This window comes from Salminus brasiliensis, chromosome 7, assembly GCF_030463535.1.
Source record: "Salminus brasiliensis chromosome 7, fSalBra1.hap2, whole genome shotgun sequence".
Taxonomy (NCBI): Eukaryota; Metazoa; Chordata; class Actinopteri; order Characiformes; family Bryconidae; genus Salminus; species Salminus brasiliensis.
Window position 1 is genome coordinate 5,844,068 of NC_132884.1, and position 25,691 is coordinate 5,869,758.

The following is a 25,691-nucleotide window of genomic DNA, read 5'->3' on the forward strand; positions in this document are numbered from 1 at the left end:
GGTTCACCTTCCTGAGGAACGAAAATCATGGTGAAGAAAGGCTTCACAGGCTTCAGCAGAGAAGAACTGACCTGAGAGCACTTCCACCACAGCATCCAGTGAACACAGTGTGACTCATTTGTGATTCAGCTATGAACAAGTCATCTTTGTTCCTCTGCCATTTTATTTTTTTTTGTTCCCTGGATCTTTTGTTCCTTTATGGAAATAATTCAAAGAATATTTGGGGGAAAAAAGCATTTGTACTTTGTGCAATCGTACAATATTACCGAAACGGTTGCACGTCGCTTTTGTAGAAGGCTAAAGGCCATGACACAGTGGGACAAATGCAAATGTCCTCAGTAGCATGGCAAGGCCTTAACAAGGAATTCCACCAGGAATTCTTCACTGCAAGCCACTGCTTTCAGGGCCTGAGCGCTGTGAAGAGGCCGGTTCACAGCGGGGAAGCTGGTGATGTGAGTAGGTAGTACTAAGCGGATGCCAGACTGAAAGCTACCAGCAAACTTACCTGCCGACGGGACACTGAGAGGACACAGAGAGGACAGATCAGAGGAGTATAATGTTTATGGATATGCCTATTATAATTCTATACAGGGGTGCCATATTAGGGGGTGGGGGTGGGGGGGCTTGGGGGTCTGGTAGGACAATTCTAAAGGCCTGTGACTGACAGGAGCCTTAAAAATGTATTAATTTAGTATTTTGGCACTTGTTGTGGTGAGTTGTGGAGCCCAGTATCATAATAATATTTTGACATGGGGTTTAAAATCCCTGGCAGCGCCCCTAATTCTGCTGGATAGAACTGCTATACCAGTCCCTAGTACGGTGACAGCTGTAGCAAATTGACACTTTGTCTGTATCACAATTACTGTGGAAAATATAGCAGGTAAACCCACTTACTAATCCACCTAATCCTCTTAATGATCTCCTCCTACAGGGTTTGTGTGGTAGTGCATTAAAAAAAACAACAACAACAAAAAAAACAGTAAATCTGCATATGCAGATATGCTGTAATTCGTGCTTGGTATAGCCTACCTGACGCAGGTGTTGGTATCAAACATCAGGTATGGATCACTGGTGTTCTGGAGGGACTACTGGATCTGCTGTGGGGGGGAATCACGGCTGTGACGCTGCTGGCATCTCTGAGGCTCCAGTGCCCAGCCACGCGGGGGCGACATTTCACCATCAGCGAGCTCGTGCCCGTTATTTAATAAAAGGCTTGTGTTTTGTGGGCTAGTGCAATTTCAGCATCCTATAACTCATCTAAAAATAGCGAGAGGTGAACTGGCTTTCTCACCTGAGCAAAACAAAACGGCTGCTCTTCATTTTAATGCTGTGCGTCTGCCTGTCTGTCCGTGTGGGACTGTATGAGGTCAGCCTTGTTTTCTGTGAGAGTGACCCCGGGCTCGGTATGAATCACAGGAAGGCTAGATTTCCTGACGAGCTCCGATTGCAGCGTTTACCTTCTAGAAACGACACAATTGTGCTCCAGTTCACACATTTCCAAGCAGCCTTTCTGTCATTCAACGCTTACATGATGGGCGTGGTCAGATGCAGGGGGAGGGGGCGTTGATTGACAGGGACACGCCCGTAAACAAAGGCCTTTCACCCACACCGCAGTGAATAGTTCATTTAGATACATTAAAACGTGTGCATACTAATAGTAATATCAGATATCTCCTTTTTTTGGATGTTTATTGCCTTTATAAATAGTAATAATAATAATAAAAATAAATAAAATAAATAAAAGTAGAATTTTTAAATTTTTAAAACAGTCCGAATGCCCAAATGTCGTGATCTCGTGAATCTGTGTTATCGAGAATGCTGAACATAAATTGTGTGGACTTATATATCCCAGAATGCATTAGGCACCACACTGTTCCAATTGCAAAATGATTGAGAATGCCACCTTTTTTTGCTGTTATTGTGATGCACAATTTGCATATATCTACCTATTCTAAGGCCTTGTCCATCATAGGTCCCTCCCATTGTACATGAGAATGCAAAAAAGACTCTAAAACACTCTTATAAGCATGCCCTCATAGAGTTTTATGTCAAATTCATCAAAAAAGCAGCACAACGGGCAAAATAGACCTAAATACAGCGCAAGAGCACTTTTCTCACTGTGCTCAAACAGGAGGTCCATAACTTTATCTCACACAGACTCAAAACCTGATTTGTATCAGGACTAAATCTCTCACAGTTACTGAATCACCCACACACTTCTGATCAGGCCGAGAAATCTGCCTTTTAATCCAAACTGTAGGAGTTTGGTTTGGTCACAGCGTAATGAAAAATAACCCAGTCGTTAGTTGTTGGCAACAACCGCGCACAAGTTCACACTGTGACATTTTGCCCGCCCGCACAAAAACACTGAAAACTGAGTTCTCAAAACCTCCATCCTGGAGAGCTTTTTCACAAACTTCTGTTTTTCAGTCACCTAAAACACAGTGTTCCCCAAAACGCAGAGAAAAACCAAGCGTGTCAAAACATATCCGGATATGTGTGGATGGATATTTGGTGGAAATTAGAAGGAGCAGCCGGGACTGCTTTTTTTGAATGCAGTAGCCAGTCAGAACAGAGCTTATTTACATATATCAGTCTATGAACAGCCTGTTTATTGTGGCTGAAAGTTGAATGGTGGATGAATATTAATGTTTTGAATTCATAAACCCACACAATTATCATATCAAAAAATCTAATACAAGACATATTCAGTGTAGTGGGCTCTTAAATACGTGTAAAAAAAAAAAAACACGTTGCAAAAGTTATAAGGAGCAGCCGGGACTGTTTTTTTTTTTTTTTTTAAACCACAGCCAATCAGAACAGAGATGATTTGCATTTGTATTTTTTGCACCTAAATATGTAAAACTGTGTATTTATTAATATATTAATATTAATAAGCACACAAAAAATCCATTGTGCAATATTAGCTCTTTAAATAAAGGTTGTGGAGGTTTTTTTTTTGCTGGTTGTACAGAAGAGAAAACACACGAAGGCTCGCGGGGTGAGCGAGCATCATTTGCCCCTCCGTGTTACCGGGGAGGGGGTGGATTCTGGCAGAGACGACGAACAATAGCGCCCGGTGCGGCGCGGTGGTTGTGGCAGTGTAGTAAAGAGGAGGGTGGGTGGGCAGGGAGGAGAGAAGCGGGTGGTGGAGGTGGAGGAGGAGGTGGTGGTGGTTGGTAGTGGTGGTGGTGTACGGAGAAGCCGCCTCCGGACCAACGGACATCAACGGCCACGAGCTCGCTCGAGCTCACGAGCTCGACTAAATGGAGGCGGCCACGCGCTCGAAGGGGTTGCACACATAAGCTGGGCAGGGGGGGTGGAAGATCCAGGCTTAGGGGAAGCCCACGGGGGGTGCCATCAACAGCTGGACCGTATTGTTGAAAGGGGGGGCAGAAGAGAAGAGAAGAACGATGAATTCTGCCGAGGCGGCTGAGGAGGGACCGAACGACCCGGACACGGACCCGTTTTTCAGGACAGGTAACGCTAGGCTGCATGTGCACAGTCGCGTGCGTTTGTGCAGCTTTCATTGTTGTGGATGAAGCTCGTGAACGCTACACCCGCTGCTTTTGTTGCAGCGGTCTATGAAGGAGCCAGATGCCGCTGAACTGTTAGCATGTTCCCCCCCCGACGCGTACAGTCGCGTGCTAATGGCGAGTGGCCGCAGGAGAAAGACGTGCGATTATGTGTGCATTGTCTCGCGTGCACCGGTTTGCTTCCCTGATAAATGGCACACCCATGCTGTGAATGTGCAGGCTACCAAGCCCCACTCCTTGACCACACTGCCATGCCTAGAAGTGATTGTTACAGCCATGTTCCCTCCTCCCCCGTGCAGATGCTGTGCACGGATGCTGCTCGTTGTGGGAGCGTGCAACTGGAACGCTCTGGAATGCCGAACGTGCTTCTTGAACGTGCATTCTCGTTTGAGTTCATTCTAGAGCGTGCGGTGCTACTCACGAGCGTGCGTTCTAATTCTAGAGCGTGCATTCTAGTTCTAATTCTAGAGCGTGAAACACGAACGCTTCGTCTGATGTTGAGCGCGCGCTTTGATCGTGGAGCGTGCATTCTAATTCTAGAACGTGCAATAAATGACGCTTATTCCAATTCTAACGCGTGCATTCTAAAGCCCAGGGCGATCGTGCACGTGAAGGACGACTCCTCCGTGATATGTAGGGCGCGAGCTCACTACTGTTGTCAGTACCTGCTGCCTCCAATAATGCCGGGACGGCCGTGAACGACAGCAGCTCGCGCCTGCGCTCGCGCTGCGGGAGTGGCTGCCTGCCTGCCTGGCTGCCTGGCTGCCTGGCTTTTGTCGAGCGTGACATTGGTGCGCGTCGCTCGCGCTTAAAGCCTGTTGATTCGCAGGGCTGCAATGTCGAAGAGGAGCCAGTTCTCACACTTTGCGCGCTCGAGCGGTATGGCGACAGGTAGTAGTCTGCTCCGTCACGGTAATAGACGGCTACTGTTATGCAGAACGAGCCAAGCCTTGTGCTCGAGGCCCTGTTGACGCGTGCAGCCCTGGTTGCGTGCCAGTGTTTGGGTCAACGCATGCACGCATGCATACCCTGTGACCTATAACCCTTTGCCAGTGCCCACCCACTAAATGGGTGACCCGCGTGCATAACCATCACTCTTGATGGAAAAATCACCCTAAGCTCCTTTATGCCACATGCACCCCCACCCGATCCCACCCCATCTGTCTCTGCTAATGTATATATCTGCCTGTGGGATTGACTGGGTGATAGCTTGGCTGGCTGGCAGCTTCCTATGTAGCTGTGTGTGTGTGTGTGTGTGTGTGTGTGTGTAGGCTTGAATGTAGTAGACGGGTGTGTGGTGTTCATAAGTGCACACAGATGTTATTTGGCTCACAACATGAAAATCACCGACCTAATCCTGAGTAGGCCCCCCTCATGCCACCGAAATAGCTCTGTCCCATCCAGGCTTTGACTCCACAAGACCTCTGAAGGTGTCCTGTGTTATCTGGCACCAAGACATCAGCAGCAGAAGTGGGGCCTCCATGAATCACATCAGTGAGCCATGGCTGCCCATGACCCTGTCGTGGATCACCAGGTGTCCTTTCTTGGAGCACTTTTAGTAAGTACTGACCACTGCATACCAAGAAACACCCCACAAGACCTGTCTAATGTTTTGGAGATGCTGTGACCCAGTCGTCTAGCTCTCACAGAATTTGCCTAATATGCAGATCCCACCCACTGACAGGTGCCGCTGTAACCAGATATTCATTGCTATTCCCTTCAGCTGCCAGTGGTTTTAATGTTATGGCTCCAATTCAGACCAGCTTTGTAAGTACCAGCCCTGTTGCTGCCACAGTCACACAGTGAAGTCCTTCGGTTTATGTTTATCGGTCACAGAGGGTCTGACACTGCCCTAAACCAGGGGTTCTTCAACGGTTTGGCAGCCAGAGACCCCTTCTAGTGTGAAGCAGATATCGTGAACCCCTTAATATTTATTTGAATGAATACAGTCACGCTGTTCAACAATTAGACACGTCGTGTACCTTCGTATTTCCTTGATATTTCCTTGATAGGAGCACAAGCTGTTCTTGGCTTGTACCACTCTGCTGACCTACTGCCTACCAATACTGCCTAGCCTCATTAGTCCCTTATACCAAAGACTGTACTTCTCATTTTCGTGTTGTTCAGCTTCATGGCTTTGTTTGAGAGAACCTTGAGACAAATTGCATTTTGGTCTACTGTCACTGTTCTCACCAAAACCAGACCTGATTAGGTTTGTTGCTTGTGAAGTTTAGTTGACTTGCAGAGCAATGAGCATAGCAACACTTTCAACAGAAGTCAGTGCAAAAAAATTCTATTTTATGTAATTTTGGAGCGATTCTGTTGGTCCATTTATCAGGAATTTTTCATACAATATAAAGAACAACTGCCAAGTTATGTCACAAAAAAGTAAAGAACAGCATAAATGGAGATGCAAGGTTTTTGCATGATATCGATGATAGTCATGTTGTGGCTAATAATGTGATTTTATTTGGTTCATAGCTCATGTTAAAATTTATAGTACTGACCCGCGGACCCCCTAGCTGTATCTCCATTTTTGTCCGTTTTTATTTTCTCCATGGTTTGAACCCTGTAGCTGCTTCAGTTTACTGTGTAATTAACTCTGGATGAATGGACCAATAGAAATGCTCTAAATGACTTGACTTGAATAAACTCTTATTTAACATTAACTTCCATATTTCAAAGTTAAGCACGTTTTTGCCCTCTCCTGTAAAGTCACCAATTTGGAGATACATGTTTTTCATTAGTCAGCGACGATATGCAGTTTGAGCGGTTATTAAGTTCTAGTTTTATTAACAATGTTGCCACTGTAGCTCCAGTATAAAACAAAAAACACCGGCACCAGACATGCTTTAGTGGATCCACTGCATTTGGCATGAATGGAGCCGTTTACTTAAAGGGGCCGTATACGATTTCATTCCCATAAATATTTTGTAAAATTCAGCAAATGATTTTTCGCAGTCTGTTTGCGTACTCAGCCCTTGCTCTGTAAGTGGAAAACAAACCAAGTGGCTCGGGCCGAGAAACACAATGCTATTTCAGCCAATCAGCAGCGGAGGCGTTCATGCTCATGCACAGAATTGTGGAAGGGCAGGGATAGGGGACATTGCGTATTTGGGACATGCTCTATGTAGAGCTGCACGTATTGAGATGGTCGAGAAACAGCCAGAAAAGGAAAGATCTGATGACCAAACGCTGAACAGGCGATGAGATCAGGCGAAGACATTGATGTAAACATCGGTGAGGCGGTTGGACGATCGAGAGACCTCCGTGCGTTGAAAGGCATAGAGGGGCAAGAGTGCGGAGCTGTCCCGTTCGATAGGTGGGTAGCATTAGCTTTGCTAATTCATGGAAACAGCTCAGTATTGTTTTGTCCTGTATGCAAATGTTTAGCTGCAGCTATTGTAGCAACAGTCTGCTAACCCACAACCGAGCTAACGCTAACCTAGCTAAGGTTAACTGCTTGTTACTATGTTCAACATTTGCGAAGGGTTTTGGGGCCACGAAGATCTGGATGGAGCTGGATGAAGGGTGGGGTGTGTTTGTTCTCCAGAATCGCATATCGTGCCTTTAATTTAATAATAAAATGCACCAAACTGCTGTTTTTTTATTTAATTTTAACTGTAGTGGAAAGGAATGTACATATGTATGATATGGAAAAATGTTACGATATTACATTTTTTAAGATATACAATATTTATCACATTATTTCGTCATGTAGACAAAATGCCCCAACAGCGTAAAGTTAAAAACTGCTATCCAAATACTCTGCCATACTAAGTACTGTGATGTTTACTCAAAATACGCTGCAATCCACTGAATTAAATAAGACTGAGTATACTCTTTGTAATGAAACGTGCAGATAATCAGTGCTCTTAAGCACTGACGATATCCACGATACATCATAAAAGCATGTTGTGTACCTCGATAACAAAATGTATCACAATACGATATAGTATTGTCATATTGCCCAGCTCTATAGAGGCCAATCATCTATATTTTCTGTGTGTGTCAGTGATGTGTTCAGGATTTTAGGCATTAGCACCACCATCTAATTGCGTGAGCTGGCTTTATGTTTGGCCTGTGCTTATTTGTACTGCAGCTAAATACAGCATAAGGGTTTCCACGGACTGAATCAGAATCTTCATGCTTCTTCAGACGATAATTTGTTGCACGACAGATTTCATTTCCATCTGTTTTAAACTGCAAGTGTAAAGTATAGAAAAAAATCTGCATTGCATGGGGCTCCATTATTGCTCCATCTCTACCTGCATACTCTGCTTCCAGATCAAGCAGTCTTCCGTTTAATTTTAACCTATATGGACAGAAGTATTGGGACACCTGCTCATTCATCGTTTTTTCCAAAATCAAGGTTATTAAAAAAGAGCTTATCCTTCTTTTGTTGGAGGAACTGTCTCTACAGTCCAGGGAAGAAGACTTTGGAGCACTGCTGTGAGGATTTGATTGCATTTAGCAACCATATCGTTAGTGAGGTCAAGATGTTGGACGATCACCTCCCCACCTCATCTCCAACTCCACAGCTCACATCCCAAAAGTAATGGAGGGAGCACCATCCATCATTCCAGAGAACACAGTTCCTCTACTGCTCCACAGCTCAACGCTGGGGGGCTTTATACCCCTCTAGCCCACTCCTGGTATTAGGCAGCATGGTGCCAATATGTTCATGTTTATCTGCTCCAGAAACTCCTATTATTCTATTGGCAGTACGTTTGTACAGGGAGTGGACAAGCTGTGTATGTGTGTGTGCATATGCACATCTGTGGTGTCAACAGTGGGTGTAACCTTAAGTGGCGGAATGCATTCATCAGAAGGACTGTCCACAAACATATGGACACGTAGACTCACGCATGTGGCATGGGTCTTTCTCTAAACTTAAAACTCTAAACTTGCAGAGTTGGGGTGGATAGGTAGCCACACCCCTGGTATGTTTATGTGTGTGTGTGTGTGTGTGTGCGTGTGTGTGTGCGCTTGAGTGTGTGTGTGTATACCGTGTACAGCATGAGAACACGCATCCAGTTAGTTGAGTTTAGCGTGTCTTCTCAGATGCTGGATATTCTCATTCCCGATGGTGTAGTAGAGAGCCTCCCACACTCTCCGGTACCCCCCTCTCCGCCTCCCCCACCCTGCCATCACCCACCTGCGAGGCCTAACATATTAAAAATCAAATGGAACCTATAACACTCAGTGTGTATTCATCGGATTAGCCTGTTCACAGCATGAGGCATAGGCACGCTCGCAGCAAGCGCCGCAGGGCTGGACATGCATTACTTGCTGGGCGTGCGATCTTAGTTACTGTATGCTAAATGTCAAGCCCGACTCGGAGGCAGAGGAATAGCAGCATCGTCAGAAAGACACCTCTGACTCGTTATTTATGTCTTTATTGCTGCACCACCATTGGTGGTGGTGGTGGTGGTGTTGTTGGTAGCATGGCCAAAGACTGAAGTGGACCATGTCAAATCCCTGGTGGTTAAAGGTCATGTCAATACAGGATCAGGCTGAATAACTAAACAGCTCCCAGACTCTTTTAACTGCCCCCCCGTCTGCCCCCTCCTGTAGAAAAGCAGCTTTGTGGGTGCTGAATGTGCGTTGGCGGATCAGGCCAGCAGAATCCAGAGGCTGTCTGAGAGAGAGAGATCACTGTCAGTGTGTGGGGATGGATGGACCCTCAATCACTTCCATTCCTACCCACTGACAGGGCTCAGAGAGAGCAGGACTGTGTGGACGCGTGTGTGTGTGTGTGTGTGTGTGTGGGGGGGGGGGGTGTTGGGGGTGTTTATACTTGTATTATCTGTCATTGATTAAAATGGACTACTTTTAAAATGAGAAAAGAGCCACTAAAGTCCATTACCTGCAGATCCAACATCCAACAGACCTTCTAATGTTAGCAGAGAAGAGCGTGAGGGGGATCAGCAACAGTTAGACAAAGGGTTCCACACAAAGGTTTTCTCTAAGAACCACTATCGAGTCCCCAAAGAACCATGTCTGGTCAATTTTACTCCTGATTCACCAGGGTAGCAGTATAATATATAATATCGCATACCGTGGTGTTTAAGACGTGGTGTAATTATGACTATGTCGCCAAATGAACATGATATTGCAAATTTACGACGCGTCTGATGTGTCCAGTTTCTGTTCTGTGGCTTATCTAGTACATCTAGTACAGTGGATGCTGTTGACGCTCGCTGCTCACTGAACAGGCGAGTTGGCTGGCTGCTCACGTGTTGGTTTTCAAACTCACTAGTGTCGGGAGCATTGAATGTGATGTACGGGGTGGGTAATTGGGGATCCAAATTGGGGGAAAAATGGGTAAAAAAATAATAAATAGGATGAGATGGAAATGGAAGCCACATAAATGTGGAACCAGCTTCACTATTTGCACAGTTGGTATTATTTTGAGCTGGTATGACAGCATGAACAATGCGGATAGCACCCAATCCTATTTTTATGAAGATTTAATGAATGAGGCCCATTGTGTGCACTGAAGAACCCTTGAAGAACCTCCTTTTTAGGAACTCTAAGGTGCCAAAAGTGTTTTTTTCTGTGGTATCTCACAAATGGCTATGAAGAGTGTGCTGCACACCCTCAGTGTTAGTATTTTTTAATGATGTAAGATGATTTTAACAGTTTTTTTTAAGTTAAAAGACTAAAACATAGGTACACTATTAACGTAATGGTTTCTACACTGTCCTTGGATGGGCACACAGCTCTTTTGACGGTTCTTTGATGTTCTTTTATAGGGCCAGATAGATTTAGGTCACCAAAAGAGGTTCATAATGGCAGTGTTGGTCTGAAAGATCTGCCACCCTGAAGAGTTCGGATCCAGGGTCCTGGGCTCTAATATTCAAAGGCCCCTGAAGGCCTTCCCGGTTTTAATCTTTTAAAGGGTTACCTGGATCAGGTGTGTTAGATCAGGGTTGGCAGATCTCCGACACCAGGATCGGGACCAGGACCACTCTTGTTCAGTTGGCTCCAGCATTCGTGTTTGTAGGGAGTTGGGTTTGTGCTCCAGGCATAATTACATTTGACTATTTGGTGAGTCCATAAATAAAAGGCACAAACTACTTGGGTGTATCGAATTGTTGCGTCTCACAAAGTGTGTCAGGAAGGCTTGGAATGCACACTGTGACCTCAGTAGTGTTTTCCTGCTGTTAGTTTAATATTCATGTCACTAAAATGCAAATTCTGATTGATTTCTTAGTGGCTTTCCCAAGGTGCTGCTCCCGGGACTGCGTGGATCACCTCATTACTTCTCTCTTGCGTTCAAGTTCATATTTATCTGTCTCTTTAGACTCAATTTGCTGCATTTGAGATTATGCACCTGGGAAACTGAGTTGATTTTAGGTCAAATGAATTGGAATTTGGCCCCGTAGTAGCTGAGAGAGGGTTGCCAGATGTTTGGTCTGGAAACCCAAAAGGTCCCCAGTGTAACACAACTGGAATCACTTCTAAGCTGCTTAGCTGTATATGGGCTTTTCCTGCGGCCCGCCTGTTGGGGTGGGGGGGTGGAAGGGGGTAATGTGTCACAGACAGTCATCTGTTTGCGAGACACAACTGTGCAACCCGGAGCGTCTGGCGCTCGCCGGCCACTGACTGCTCTCTAAAAGTGCTTCTGCTCGTTGAGTCAGCCAGCTGATATCCTGCACAGGCCGTTCTTCATCTCATGAGCGTCGGGGAAAGCCTCGAGGCATGGAGCTGCTTATGTGTAAAAGTCTGAAGAATGTCATTATCTCTCACTTGTGTGTTTTGCCTGTTATGATAAGCTTGTTGAGGTTGACTCACTGTTTTTCCTGAGGGCTTCTGTTGCTGGATAGCCTCAATTTCTAAGAGATAGTGTAATTCGGAGTCAGCGCACCAGGAAGCGTCCAACAGCCGTCATCTTCAAGCCCAGCGTTTCTGTAGAATGGGTTACAAGTGCGGAGCAAGTAGGCAGTCCTGCAGCTTATCGGAGACGGGAGAAACCTTCATAACTTTCAATGGAAGTCAATGTGAAAGCATTGTTGCAGTGCATTTTGGAGCATATTTCAATATTATTTATTATATAATTATTATTACAATTATTATTTTTTTTTTATTATGGCATTTCATGGCCATCTATTATGAAAGGTTGACACTATGTCAAAGACAAGTGGTGATTTTAAATTATATAAAAAATGTTTTATTACGACTGTCTGATTATAAGGCTGTAGGAATCCAGTCAGTCTAGTCGGCCAGCGGGCCGAAAGCCCCACCAGTTTCTACAGAAGTCCCTGTGGTTACACGGTTTCTTTTATTAGTTATAGGGGGTGTATTTGATTATTAATATAGTTCTTCCGAGTAAAGACTGCCCGCTGAGGTCCCCTCTACCTGCCTCAGACCAGCTGCCACCTACCAGTACAACCAGCAGGCCCCGCCCCCACCACCACCCATGCCAGACCATCGGCGCAACCTCCTACCACTGCTACCTGCCTAATGACCATGTTCAAACCTGAATGGACTCTTAACTATCTGCCACTATTAATATCACCACTATTAACCTTCATTACTCTGACCATCACTGCCATGACTATATTAAGTTCTGCTACACCATGATTATTATATTATGATTATGATCAGAGCAGTTCAACAGTATAGATGGTTTGGTAAATTTTCTCAATAATTTATAAATAGTTCTGATCAGAGGAGGATGGGTCGGGTCCTCCTTGTGAGTCTTGGTTCCTCCCAAGGTTTCTTCCTCCAGCTCTGAGGGAGTCGCCGTTGGCTGCTCACTGGAGGTCTTGGATCCTTCAGGTTTTCTTACGTTATTTCTTTTTTTCTGTCTTTTACTAATTACTAATTACGTAAAGCTGCTTTGTGACGACAACAGTTGTAAAAAGCTCTACAAATAAATTTGACTTGACTTGACTTCTCTGCACTTCACCTGACTTCTATTGTTGATATGATAGATGAGCTGTGGCGTACTGGGAACTGGGAGTGTTCTCTGGAATGATGGTACTCCATTCAAGACGTTTGGGAGGTGAGCAATGCTCCTCCAAAATCTAGCAGAAAGCGCAGTAGAGTAGAGAGAAGAGTTACTCCAGCAAAAGCAGGATAAGCTCTTTTAAAATACCCTCGATTTCAGAAGAAACAATGAATGAGCTGATGTCCCAGTACTTGTCAAGTACAGATGATATCCACAAAACACTCAGAAAGGTTTATTGTGTATCATAATAACAGAAGTTTTCATATTTTGCCCGGTAGTTTCTTAATTTTAGGGATTAGCTGGCTTCATGTGACTCAGCAGAAGGACATAGTCTTCACTTAGTACTTTGTGTGGTTGGGGAGAATTCTAGAGGTGTGGGAACTTTAGGGATAAATAAATCAGGGTTAAAAACGTGCCACAGTGTTTCACAGCTTTCTCTAGATCCTGTACTGGATCCAGACACACTTGCAGAAACAGAGAAAGGAGGCAGACAGTAAAATCCTCAGAATCAGGTTCTGTCTGACAGGATGTTGCAGATTTTGCTTTGAAGTACAGAACGCAGACTGAAGTCACCCCGCCGTCTCTTCTGAGTAGATGACTGTAACTTCCCGAAGGACCCGTACAGTAGTTGCCTAGCGTTGTTGCCTCCTTTGATTGAATACATACTCTGAAAGTGTGTCATCCTCAGCATCCAGACTGCGGAGCGAAAAACCACGCGCGCTCGCCGAGGCTGTGCTTCACCCTAGGCATAGCGTCCATATGGTCTTGCAGGAGGACTACGAGAATAACCTCCAGCATGCATTACTGCACAGCGGAGGAGATGATTGCACTTGAAACGCTGTCTCAAGGGAGGCAGGACTCTACTTCAGCCCTGCAGGGGATCTCTCTCAAATGGACCGCACGAGGGTCAGAGGGGTTGCTGTAGCAACTGTTGCCAAGATTCTCCGACAGGACCGGAGTTCTTTGCAGGCAGTGCAGGTACATTCAGTAATTACGGCGCCCGAGAGACCGCCAAATCAATTTCAAAAGTGTTTTTGAATTTCTGTCCGTGATGGATAAGCCGTTGGCATTTCAAATCGATGTCACTTCGCCACCAGCCTGTTGTGGAGCAATGCATTAATCTGAGATGTTTCTGGAGATGGATGATGAACTAAAGATCAACCAGCCTGTTTATATGCCCTGCCTTTTTTGCAGAATGGCTGCTATTGATTCAGGTACCATTGCTTTCTTTTGGAAAAAAAAAAAAACACACATAAAGAAAGGAAATACATGAGGCAGGAATAAGTCTGGCCTTGAAGTACCAGAAATTGTTGTTCTTAGAGGCACTCTACCCACCCATATCGCACACTAAAATCAACTGCCTATTAAAAGACGTTATCAGCAAGCGGCAGGCGCGCTGTTCACGGTGCATATCACGCTGCGAATCGTGAATTTCTTTCAGTGAAGCAGCATGAGTAAGCGTGGAGTGGGCTGTTTCTCAGAGGGATGTTTTATTAAATCTGTTACTCCTTCATATTCGATATTAAGATTAGTCTGCATTTCTTTTTTTTCTAAATTTTATCTGATTTGTCCCTTTTTTCTCCCCAATTTGGCCTGCCAATTACCCAACCCATAAGTAGTCTCACACGCGATGGCCTTGCCACCAATGAAGGCGGACTAGCACACGCCCCCTCCAATGCGTGCACAGTCAAGCCACTCATTTTTCCGAACCAATGTGCCAGCAGGGAGCGCCGCCTACCCACCCTGGAGAGAGCAAGGCCAATTGTGCTCTCTCCGGGCCTCGGCTGCTGATCAGCTAAGGCTGGGCGATATGATAACATTCTGAATCACGATACACAATATTTATCACGATACATGTAATCAGCGACAGCGACAGATTCTTATAAACTACTATTCAGATTCCCTCCCGTACTGAATCCAGTGATTTATACTCAACATCTGCTGAACTTCATCTAATTAAACCAACCTAGTTCTACTGTTAGTAATGAAACCTGCAGCTGATCAGTGTTTATTAAGCACTAACAGTCTCCTCCATATGCTTAGAAAAGCATATTGTTATCACCATAACAGAGTGTATCACGATACGATAAAATATCGTCATATTGCCCAGCTCTACTAGCAGCATGACCGGGATTGGAACCAGCGATCCTCAGATCATAGTGACAGCGTAGTCTGCATTTCTGTCTCACTCCATCATGCAATGTGTTTGTTTACTATGTTTTTATTTTCTTTACATATTTACAGAACGGTACGCTCACATCTCAAATATCTTTTCCTTGGTTTTAAACTGGAGCTACAAGGTTAATGTAGCTAACCAGTAAAGAGAAATGTCATAGTATACTTTTAACTTGTAAACCACAGAAGGCGGTATGGGCTACACTCAACGCTCACATCTGCGCAAGCTGCTGTCCACACCAATTACGGTAAGAGGCACTTTCAGTAGCGAGGGAGGGACAGTCAGTGTGTATTGGGTAGTTGAAGAACAGCAACATTAGCATTTAAGATCACTTCAGAGGCTCTCTCAGCTAGTTTCAACACGGGTAACTGCAAACCTGGAAGACCAGCTTGGTCTGACACCTGGTGTAGGTTTTCAGACTGGTTTTGTGAAACTAGCCTCCTCCATGTTGGCCGGAACTACCAGACGCACCCGTTTGAACCGTGAACTTTAATGACCCCACACATCTGCTGTGGCGGACTCTGTTCTGATAATATATGCCATCTATCTTCAGATTTACACTAAAGCTACGAGGCTAATGTAGCTAACTAAGCTAATGTTACTAAGTGGTGTTGTAAACCACTGAAGATGAACACTTCCACTTTCTGTCCACCGAGCTGAGCACACCGACTGGCCTTCGGTCAACCCCCTGATCTCACAGTTGCTTCTACGTCCAGAACTCTAAAACTAGGCCCATGCCAGCCATTGTTCTCAGTCTCCAAGGAGAGCAGAGTGTACTGAGCCGGCTGGACACAGTCCTGCTCTAGCTACCCTTGGCCGGCGTCCACCTCGCCCAGCCATTTGGCAGTGCTGGGACAGGATTGGTTTCATTTGGTAATTACGGAGAGCGGCCCATTTCCTGGTGCTCCTGTGAACCTTGTGATTTTTTTGTTTCTCTTTTTTTTTGGAAGGGCGCACCCTGATCCTGTACCATGGGAAGTGTTGGATATCTCACATCCTGTCCCTCTCCCTCTCCGAGAGGTTTGATTTTGGAGATGTTTCCTGCTGTGGGTCAGAAAGCGTTTCTTGCTAAACGCTGCATCAGCTTTCAGTCCAGTGCATCCCACTGTAAGGTAGTGGTGAGCTCGCGTCATTCATTAAAGACTGGAACGCGTGATGAAGTATTCATAAAACATGCAGAAGTGGTGTATGGGATCTGGATGAATTATTGATTCAGTACTTTGTATGCAGTGGATAGTGTTGACATGCATTGCCCACGGCCTTCGTCCTTTCAGCTGGTACGGTCCACCTTGCAGATTGCCTCTCTTGTCCCCATAATGTAATGATTATGTAGTTACTAGACCCTTGCATGTTGTTCATGGGGTCTGTAGAACATATTGGTCCAAAGTCACACATCATTCTAGAAGTCCTGGTCTCCTTCTTTGGAAATCAAACTTGTTGGGCCTCTTTCCGATGGTGGATCCTCCTGTAGGCCCCGTGATGACATTGCAGGATTGTTGGAGACTTCTTTACACATCTTATGGTCTCTTGTGGAGCCGGCCAGGTTGGTACTGGCAGTTTGTTTGAAATGTTCTTGACTGTAAATTATTTTCCGGACAACAGAGCACTAATCGTGCTGGTGGGCTGAAATTCCCTTGTTTAGTGTGGGCTATTGTAAAAATTCATTTCCCACCAGCAGTAAAGTGAACCACTGTTTACGTGGAAGGGTGTCAAGATTCATGATTTTTAAAGTATCACGGGTTGGGGTAGAAGGTGTGATAGCACCTGTAGTGCTTAGATGCTTTCTGGACACACAACCTTGACTGTTTCCATTAAGGTCGTATTGGAGCAAATCAGATTTCTTTGTTTAATAAATTATTTTTAAATTTTACCCCATTTTTCTACTCAATTTAGAAGGCTAATTATCCAGTCCCTGTTCATGTAAACTTCCCCCATCACTAGCAATGCTCTTCAAACTGCCTCTGATGCAGTATCACTAGGTAGCTGGTTCGCTTGGAGGAAAGCCTGGCTCCCCAGCTCCGATACAACAGCCAACAGATGCCTGTGCTGACCAACATCACACTAGGAGTGATGTGTGTGTGTGTGTGTTGGGGGGGGGTGACTTGTTCCATCAACCCACCTCTGAGAGAGCAAGGCTGGACTCCGGCTGCTGATGGCATTCAAACTACAGCCATCTTCGGATCATAGTGGCAGCTCCTTAGTCCACTGGACCACTCGAAGCCCGATGGTCTTTGATGGTCTAGTATTGTGGGAACTGAAGTGATTTAGGAGTAATGCTGTGATAGCTGTAGTCTTGTTTACCCCCTCTCCACACCCCTCCTGCTCCACTCCCTCCTTCACTGTAGGGGGTTTATACAGCACCAGGTGGAACAAACTGGAACTTGTACCAAAGCCATACTGAAAGGTCCAAACCGTGGTGCAAATACACCCCTATATGCCCCTAATGACCACATATGAAAGTGGACCAATCTGATATGAATATTTTGTACCGCTTCAAATACTATAAATGCACTCATCGTCCAGGCCTCTCTCTGTAAATATGACAAATTGAGATGTAAGGATTTAATAAATGTGATTTCTACTCTGTTTAGTTCTCTGGGCTATTTCTGTAGTATTCAGCCCCGTGGCGTGTTAGTGGAAGCAGGATGCTCATCGGCTGAGCTCGGTAATTGAATAATTTTCCACACCTCATTCTTGCTGAGAGACCTATTAGCAGCAGTGATATTCCTGCAGCCTCCGTGGTAAAGGAAGTGTGAATTCCCTGCTGTAACCCGGTCTAACACTGCTTTACTGTGTCGTGTGCTCCAGCTGACCCTGATGTTGCTGGTTTAAGAATCCAGCACAGCTGATTAAGCTCTATTGTGCTTCCTGGACAAGCATAAAAAGACTTGCTGCTCTGCTTCTTTATATCAGGAGTCAGACAGACCGTTTGACCCCATGTTGTTCTTATGACGCTTTAAAGGAAACCTTTTTTGCCTTGTCAGTTCTCATGCCCTTGGCCTTGATCCATAGGGTCCCATCATCCTTGTTTCTGCACATCTTTGATCGGACTGTAGTGACATTTACCCACCTTTGATTACCTTTCGAGATTTGCCGACATGCCTGTGTATCAGAGGAAGGGATTTGCAGTGAGGAGAAGTACCACTTGGTGAGGTCAGCCAGTTCGTTTGAACACAAGAGGGCGCTCCTAAGTAAGTCTAAAATGCATGGATCTGTCGTGAATTGACGGGAGACCAACTGTTGCACCAGCATTGCAACCTACTTAGTATGGAGCTGCCCATGCTAACCCCTGTCCACCGCCGAAAGCATGTACAATGGGAGTGTACGAACTTTGGAACCAGACAGATTGGCAGGTACAGGCACAAGTGCAATGTATATTATTGCTGTGTGCTTGATCAACAAGCTCCTCGCAGCTTACAGGACTTCTTACAGGAAGGTTCTGCTGTGACGTCTTGGTGCCAGATACCACAAGGCACCTTCAGAGGTCTTGTAGTGTGAGTTGCTCAGTTGCATGCAGAGGACCATCTGCATATTAGGCTGGTAGTCTTAAAGTTTTGGCTCATCCGTGTACATACACGAGGCAAAGAGAACAGACGGGGGTTTGGAGCATGGCTCCACGTAGGAATATTGTACGTGACATCATGGTAAATGGAGAAGCTTGTGTTTAAATTCTGTTTAAGTGTGCAGCATGTGTGTGTTTATATATGTGTGTGTGTGTGTGTGTGACCTGCTTGTAAAGTGTGTGGAATGCTCTCTAGCCTCTAGCGGGATCAGAGGGAAAGTCTCGGTTTCTCACAGTAAATTTAACCTGCCATGTTCGTGAGCAGCCGCCCTCATTCAGGTTTAATAGTTTATGTAATCCGCACTGTAGAAACGGAGGGAGGGCCGGAGCAGAGGACGAGAGACAGGCAGAGAGAAGGCGAGAGAGAGAGAGAGAGAGAGAGGGGAGACAGTGGGAAGATGGGAAGCAAAGACAACACCAAGAAGAGAGTCAGTGATGTGTACTGTAGGCAGAACAAGACAGACATGTTAATGTGTGTGTATGTGTGTGTGTGTGTGTGTGTGTGTGTGTGTACACATGTAGCTGGCAGTCTGTTTATGTACATGTCCATTCTGGGTGTATTTATGTGTGCGTCTGCTGTCTGGATGCGTTGAAGCGTGTACATGTGTGTATATGTGTCACTCTTGGTGGGTGTGCATGTGTGTGTGTGATTGAGCTTTCCCAGCTTGTTGACCCCAGTGGCCAGCTGTCAGTAGCTGGGATTATAGTGGCTGCAGATTACATCACTAACGAATGACAGCAGAAGGCATGGGGTCAGTGACAGGGCTGCCCCACGTCCCCTCTGAAGGATGCACTTTTTTGGGCCAATTCGAAAGATTCTAAGCTGATGAAACCTTTTGACTTTCTCCACTTCCTCCCTGTACCGAAACGATAAATTTAGCAGACTCTGGAGCGGCGGTGCACTGTTCAGCTCTGCAGAGACACATGTCGGCCTGTCACGATAAGTACGTTATCGACTTATCGCACAATTTATGGACACAAGCTTGAGAATTGTTGCTGACCTCGATATTTCCTGTTGTCTTTACTTTTGTTTTTTTAGCAGAGATGCTGATTTTAGCCAGTCATGCTGTTCTGTTGTCTGCTTTCTGTCGAAGGCTGAGGACGAGTCTTCGAGCAGACAGCGACATCTATCATGTAGGAAAAAAATGCAGTGTGTTCCAAGACCAATCCATCAATAATGGTGGCTCCAATAATGGTGTAACGGATCGCCTCCCCCCCACGGTTCAGCATGCATGTGAACTGTGGATTTACCGCCAAAGTTTAACCATAATAGTGTGGATTACTGGAGTGTTACTGTTGCTGTAATCTTCCATACTGTTTATTCAAGCCATACACGGACATTTGTAGCTCGTATGCCAGCACAGGACAAATAGAAACCGCCGTCACCTCTTGCGAAAGCTAAAAAGAGAGCTAAAGAGAAAGAGTTTAGAGACATGCTAAGTTCAAGTAAAAGGGAGAGCAAGCAAACTTGAACGAACCAGTCTACTACATGTCCCTGAAAACAGTGGAAAACACTCCTAAGTCCATTCACTCAACTTCATGCTCTCAGACTTGAGGCTTTATCCTCTAAACGGGTGTGATTTGGGCCTCAGTTAGCTGGATGTTCATGGCTACACATCGTTGTCCTCGCTGCATTACCAGGATTGCCTGGAAAGGTGAAAGGTTAATGTGGCATCCAGCCTCATCCTTAATTGGTATCAGCTCAGTATCGTCCCCCAAAACATTAATCGGTCCATCTGGTAAAAATGGAATGAACGTGTTTGGTACATAAATAAAAATGTCATAAATAAATTGTACAGAGCAAAAATATAAAATAGTGAATCTGAATTTCTAAGCTGACTCAGACTCAGAACATGCCCATGTGGGGCCTGAATAATTAACACAACTGGAAACCAGAATCTTTTATCCATGGGTTCCATGTTGGCCCCACATATGAATGCTCAACATGGTGATATTAGGGTCCCACCAGGGTCAGTGATGGGACCAGGAGGAGTCTAAACATCCCCCACCTGGGCTGTACTCTGTACATAGAGGCCTAGATGGGACCCATGTGAGATTAGGGTGGGTTCTAACGATGTTGCCCATTTAGCAAGCCATTTAGTGGGTCCCAGTAGCAACACATGTAACATGTATACTCACTCAGAGCACATGCCCACCTGGAACCCACCTAGTCCACGTTTCACCCATGTGAGCTCCATATTAGCATGTTGGCTGAGAAGTGGACAAGACAGTCCCCCTGACATTTCAGTGTATTCAGACCTCATGTATCTCTATTGTCTTCAGCTTGAATGTGAATGGGTTATCAAACAGCATTGTCTGAGTGTCCCTCTAACCCATTTTCCTTTCTCTTTCCCCACCTACTTTACATCCACTGTCTCTCTCATGCACATGAACACCTCTCTCTCTCTCTCTCTCTCTCTCTCTCTCCACATATTTCTCTCCTTCACACTAACACTTTTCCTCACTTTCCTTTCTCCCACACACAAACATACCACTCTCTGTCTCTCTCTCTCTCTCTCTATCTCTCCCCAACACATATTCTCTCTCCCACGTTCTCTTTTTTCTCACTTTCATCTTTTACTCTTTCTCTCTCACTCTCTCAGTGCCCTCTCTCTCGTCGGGGTCTCTGAGGAATGATGGGATAAAGGCGGCTGATGTTCTAACAGTTCTGAGAGAAAAGGTCGCCTTCGTCTCAGGTGGGTACCAGAGGGACCACAACTTTCTGTAGTGCTGATTACAAACGCCTTTTAACACAGAGTGACCCAGAGAAGCAATAACTAAGCTGAAATGAGAGAATACTGGTCTTTCTGCATCTGTGGTATGTGGCATGTTTGTACTTAATAGGTATTGTGGTCAAGATAGGACTTTTGCATGTCTGGATTAAAACTGTATTGCAAAGGCCAGCATTACACTTAACGAATGATTGACAGTGATGAGCCCAAACATTTTGACCAGTTCGTTTCAAATATGTTTGTATAGCGCTTTTTTTTTAACAACAGATGCGGGTCCGAGCTGCTTTTTAGCAAGCCAATGACGAAAGTGGCAAGGAAAAACCCCCTCAGAGCGAAAGGTTGAAACCTTCAGAGGAACCGAGACTCAAGAGGGGAACTCATCCTCTTCTAGTAGACCATTGATAGCACAACAAATAAAGATACCTACAAAACTACTGGTTAGATAGAAGTAATGAAGAGCTGCGGTTAACGTCTATTCGGGCTAAACAGTCCCATGCACAGCCATGCAGTATCATTCTGCTGTGAAAGAATCAAAGCCAGGATCCAGAGCAGGAGGCATCAAGGGGGCAGGAGACAAGATGGATATACAGGATGTAGAAAAACTGAGAGGAAGAAGAAACAAAATAGTTGGGAGGCAAACAGTGGCAAACTCACAAAGCAGGAGAAACCAGTCCAGTAGCCAGGCAGGCAGCAGCACCCAACCCAAGCTACTATGTTGGATGTGGAAAAAGTGGTCAGGCGTTAAGACCTGAGCCTTCTGGAGTTCAGAGTGTTCTAGATCTTCAGAGTGTTCTAGAGCTGTTCTGATGACACCTGGCTTACCAACAGCACTTTAGGTAGATGGTCACAGTGTTTTGGCTCATCAGTGCATGTGCATCCCGGTTTGATGTTCTTTAGATATAGCTTCAGATATTGAAGGACCTCCCCACTTAAAATAACTCCCCCCAAGCATCAGCTGCATGCCTGAGTTCTCAATCTCAGTGGTTGATGCCAAACTCTCTGTTTCTTCTTCAGGAGGGAGAGACAAGAGAGGCGGACCCATCCTCACCTTCCCTGCCCGCAGCAACCATGACCGAATAAAGCAAGAGGACCTGCGCAGACTGGTCACCTACCTCTCCACCGTGCCCAGGTTGCCAAAATCACATACAGGTTTATACCCACTTATGGGAATGGTCAAAATGGAATGCACAGTTATTACCCCTTATCCTAGACATAGCCAATCCGGCAAGATATATTTGGTAGTGGTAGCTTAAACACTATCAGGCCAAGAAAAACAACTACAAGCAACCTTAAAGGGAATTTAGCTCTTATTAAATAAAATCATTCTATTTAGTATGTAGACATGGCTTTACAATGGACCCATTAATTTACTGGTCCTTACAACCCAAATATCAAAACTAATATGCAAAAAAGAGCTTGTTTTGAATTCCACATATTATTAGCATCTTTCAGTTTGTCCTCTTTCTCCAAATTCAATGCAAAAGGCCACTTTTAATGACGACTGCAGTCTCAGAATTACTCACCGCTTCGTTACAGTCGTCTCTAGTACTTGGTAGAGAACCCTCTTGCTCCTATGACCTGCTGCATAGTGATGCATAGCCAGACACCAGATTCTGGCAGCGTTCCTGAGGAATCGTAGCCTATTCCTCATGGGCAGTGGCCTCCAGGTCACTGATAGTCTTGGATTTGCTGCTGCAACCACCTTCTTGAAATCCCACCAAAGATTTTCTATTAGTAGTTCAAGTCAGGCGACTGTAGCAACCACTACAGAATCTTCCAGGACGTCTTCGGAAGGCAGGCCTTGGTGGACGTATGGTAAGAAATGTTTGGGATCATTGTCCTGTTGAAAGGTCCAGCGACGCCCAAGCTTCAGCTTTCTCACAGAAGGCATGACGGTTTCTCTTAAGATTTCCTGATACTTGACTGAATCCATCTCGCCCTCCACATGCTGCAGATTTCCAGTGCCCGAGGAAGCAAAGTGGCCCCAGAGCTTCACAGAGAGACCACCATGCTTCACTGTAGGCATGGTGTTGTTTTCAGTATATGCTTCATTTTTCCTCCTCCAGGCATACCGTTGATCCATAGTAGATCCATAGTTCCAGTTTGTTTCACAGAACAGAATCCAACAACTTATGTCTGGGTGGTACTCCACTACGGACCCCACTTTACTAAAGATGCTTGCTGTGAAGGGGTTGAATAATTCTGAGAATGCAGTGGTCAAGTGGCATTTAGAGAAAGCACTTGTCATATTAGTTGTATTGATTGATTTATTGTTGAGGAAATAACATACAGTGTGGGACAAAACCCCTTAACAACTTATCATCCGTAAACCAAACATCTGCCCTACATGGGTTCAAGTGTTCCCTGCCTCATCACACCTAATCCAACTGTCATTAATTAACTGATATACAGAATCCGGTGTGTTAGACAGGGATTGCTCAGGATTGAGAGCTATTGATTATGGCCATTCGTGCAATCTGGCCACCACAATTTGCCACAAATCTTGTAGACTGGCTCCTTAATATAGTGTGAAGCAGCAGGTGCTCGGGTGGGATGGTGTGAAGCAGTGTAAAAAATTAAAAAAAAGAATATTCTGTGGAAGATGTGGAGATGCTTTCCACATCCAAGCAGTCCAGCAGCTTTTTGGTGGTCATTAGAGCCGTTCCTGTCCCCCGCTCTGCTTTTGCAATAACATTGAGTAACAATGGCTATATTCATCACACACTAAATGTCTAAATGTTTGTGGACACCCCTTCTAATGAATGCATTCAGCTACTTGCACCTATTACTGAGACAGATATGCAAATGCACACACACACACAGCTTGTCTAGTCCCTGTCATTGGAATAGGACCTCTCTGGAGCGGATAAACATGAACCTATTGGTACCATGCTGTCTAATGCCAGGCATGGCCTAGAGGGGTATATCCCCCCCACCCCCCCCACCCTCAGCATTAAGCTGTGGAGCGGTGGAGGAACTGTGTTCTCTGGAATGATGGATGGTGCTCCATCCAATCCTTTTGGGATGAGTTGGGATTTGGGAATGAGGTATAGTGGTGACCATCCAACATCTTGACCTGACTAACGCTCTTGTCGCTGAATGCAATCATATTCTCACAGCAGTGCTCCTCCAAAATGTAGTAGAAAGCCTTCTTCCCTGGACAGCAGAGACAGTTACTCTAAAAAAAGCAGGGTAAACTCTTTTTAAATGCCCTCGATTTCAGAAAAAAAACAATGAATGAGCTGTGTCCCAATACTTTTGTCCATATAGTGTGTATAAAACCTCAGAAATCACTAAATATTGTGAAAGAGGAACTGTATTGATTGTATTGTGGTTGTACTGTTTTTGCTGTGTCACACAGCCCTCACAGCAGTGTGAGAAAATGTAGAGGCTTTGATTAGATGGCCTCTTTGGTCCGTGGGTCATCCTGGGTTCTCCTGGTCCAACAGGTGGTTTCTGCTTTAATGGTAAACATATGAGCAAGGTTCATGTAGGTCTGCTGCTCTTTGAGGTTGCACAGATGGTCAAGGGCTGATACATTAAAATTTGGGTTCTGCCTCCTGTGCACTCTCTCTCTCTCTCTATCTGCCTCTCTCTGTCTCCCTCTCTGCAGTGAGGATGTCAGTAAACGTGGCTTCACTGTCATCATTGATATGCGTGGCTCTAAATGGGACCTGATCAAGCCGCTGCTGAAGACCCTGCAGGAGGCGTTTCCAGCTGAGATCTGCGTAGCCCTCATCATCAAACCAGACAACTTCTGGCAAAAGCAGAAGACCAACTTCGGCAGTGCCAAATTCACGTTCGAGGTACGCTCTATTTGCAAAAGGGGTTTTTAGACTGTATCAGCCATTACATTAAAACCACCTGCATAACACGCCCAGCCAGCGTGCTCATGTGGAGCTCACCGGGGTGGAACATGGGCTAGGTGGGTTCCAGGTAGACCATGGGCTCTGAGCAGGTTTGTACATGTGTTGTCACTGGGACTAAGTTGGGCTTTCCAAATGGGCCCTCTTGTTACAGCTCACCCTAATCCCACATAGGTCTCATCTAGGCCCCAGATGGGGCCCATGTTTGATTCCTCCTGGTCCCATCACTGACCCTGGAGGGACACCAGTGGGCATATTATCTGGGTACATGTGTAGCTTGCAAAAACAGCTTCAGAAGACCTCTGAAGGTGTCCTGTGGTATCTGCCTCTGAGATGTTAGGCTGGCTTTCACTTCCCATCAGTATCAGTGAGCCCATGACCCTGTCACTGGTTCACTGGTTGTCCTTCCTTGGAGCACTTTTGATAGGTACTGACCAATGCATACTGGGGACACCCCAGACCTGCCTGATGTTTTTGGAGATGTTCCGCCCCTGTCGTCTAGTTTTGACAGTGTGGTTTTTGTCAGAGTAGCTCAAATTCTAATGCTTGCCCATTTTTCCAGCCTCCAACACATCAACTTCAAGAACTGACTGTTCACTTGCTGCCTAATATGCATATCCCACCCCTTGACTGGTGCCATTGTAACCAGATAGATCAGTATAATGCAATTATAGCTATTCTTCAGGTTCTAATGTTATGGCTGATCATTGTACTGTATATACTACATAAAACTGAAATGGGTTCTTTGACTCATAACAATAAAGCTTAATATAGAATCAATCAAAATGCTGGAAATGTGTTAAATGTGGACCCGTTAATTAAAGTTGAATGAAAGTTAATTAAAGTTCTAATTGCTCCTG

The 25,691-nt window shown here is 45.3% G+C and overlaps 1 protein-coding gene across 1 annotated transcript in view; it reads left to right on the forward strand.

The window, feature by feature from the left end:
• The first annotated feature begins 3,159 nt into the window (after positions 1-3,159).
• The window catches only part of kalrnb (kalirin RhoGEF kinase b), a 117,315-nt gene continuing 94,783 nt past the window's right edge, over positions 3,160-25,691 (forward strand). The window contains exons 1-4 of the mRNA XM_072683541.1: positions 3,160-3,480; positions 20,837-20,929; positions 21,980-22,094; positions 24,579-24,771. Coding sequence (XP_072539642.1) covers positions 3,414-3,480; positions 20,837-20,929; positions 21,980-22,094; positions 24,579-24,771 — 468 coding nt within the window. The 5' untranslated portion in view covers positions 3,160-3,413. The remainder of the gene's footprint in view (positions 3,481-20,836; positions 20,930-21,979; positions 22,095-24,578; positions 24,772-25,691) is intronic.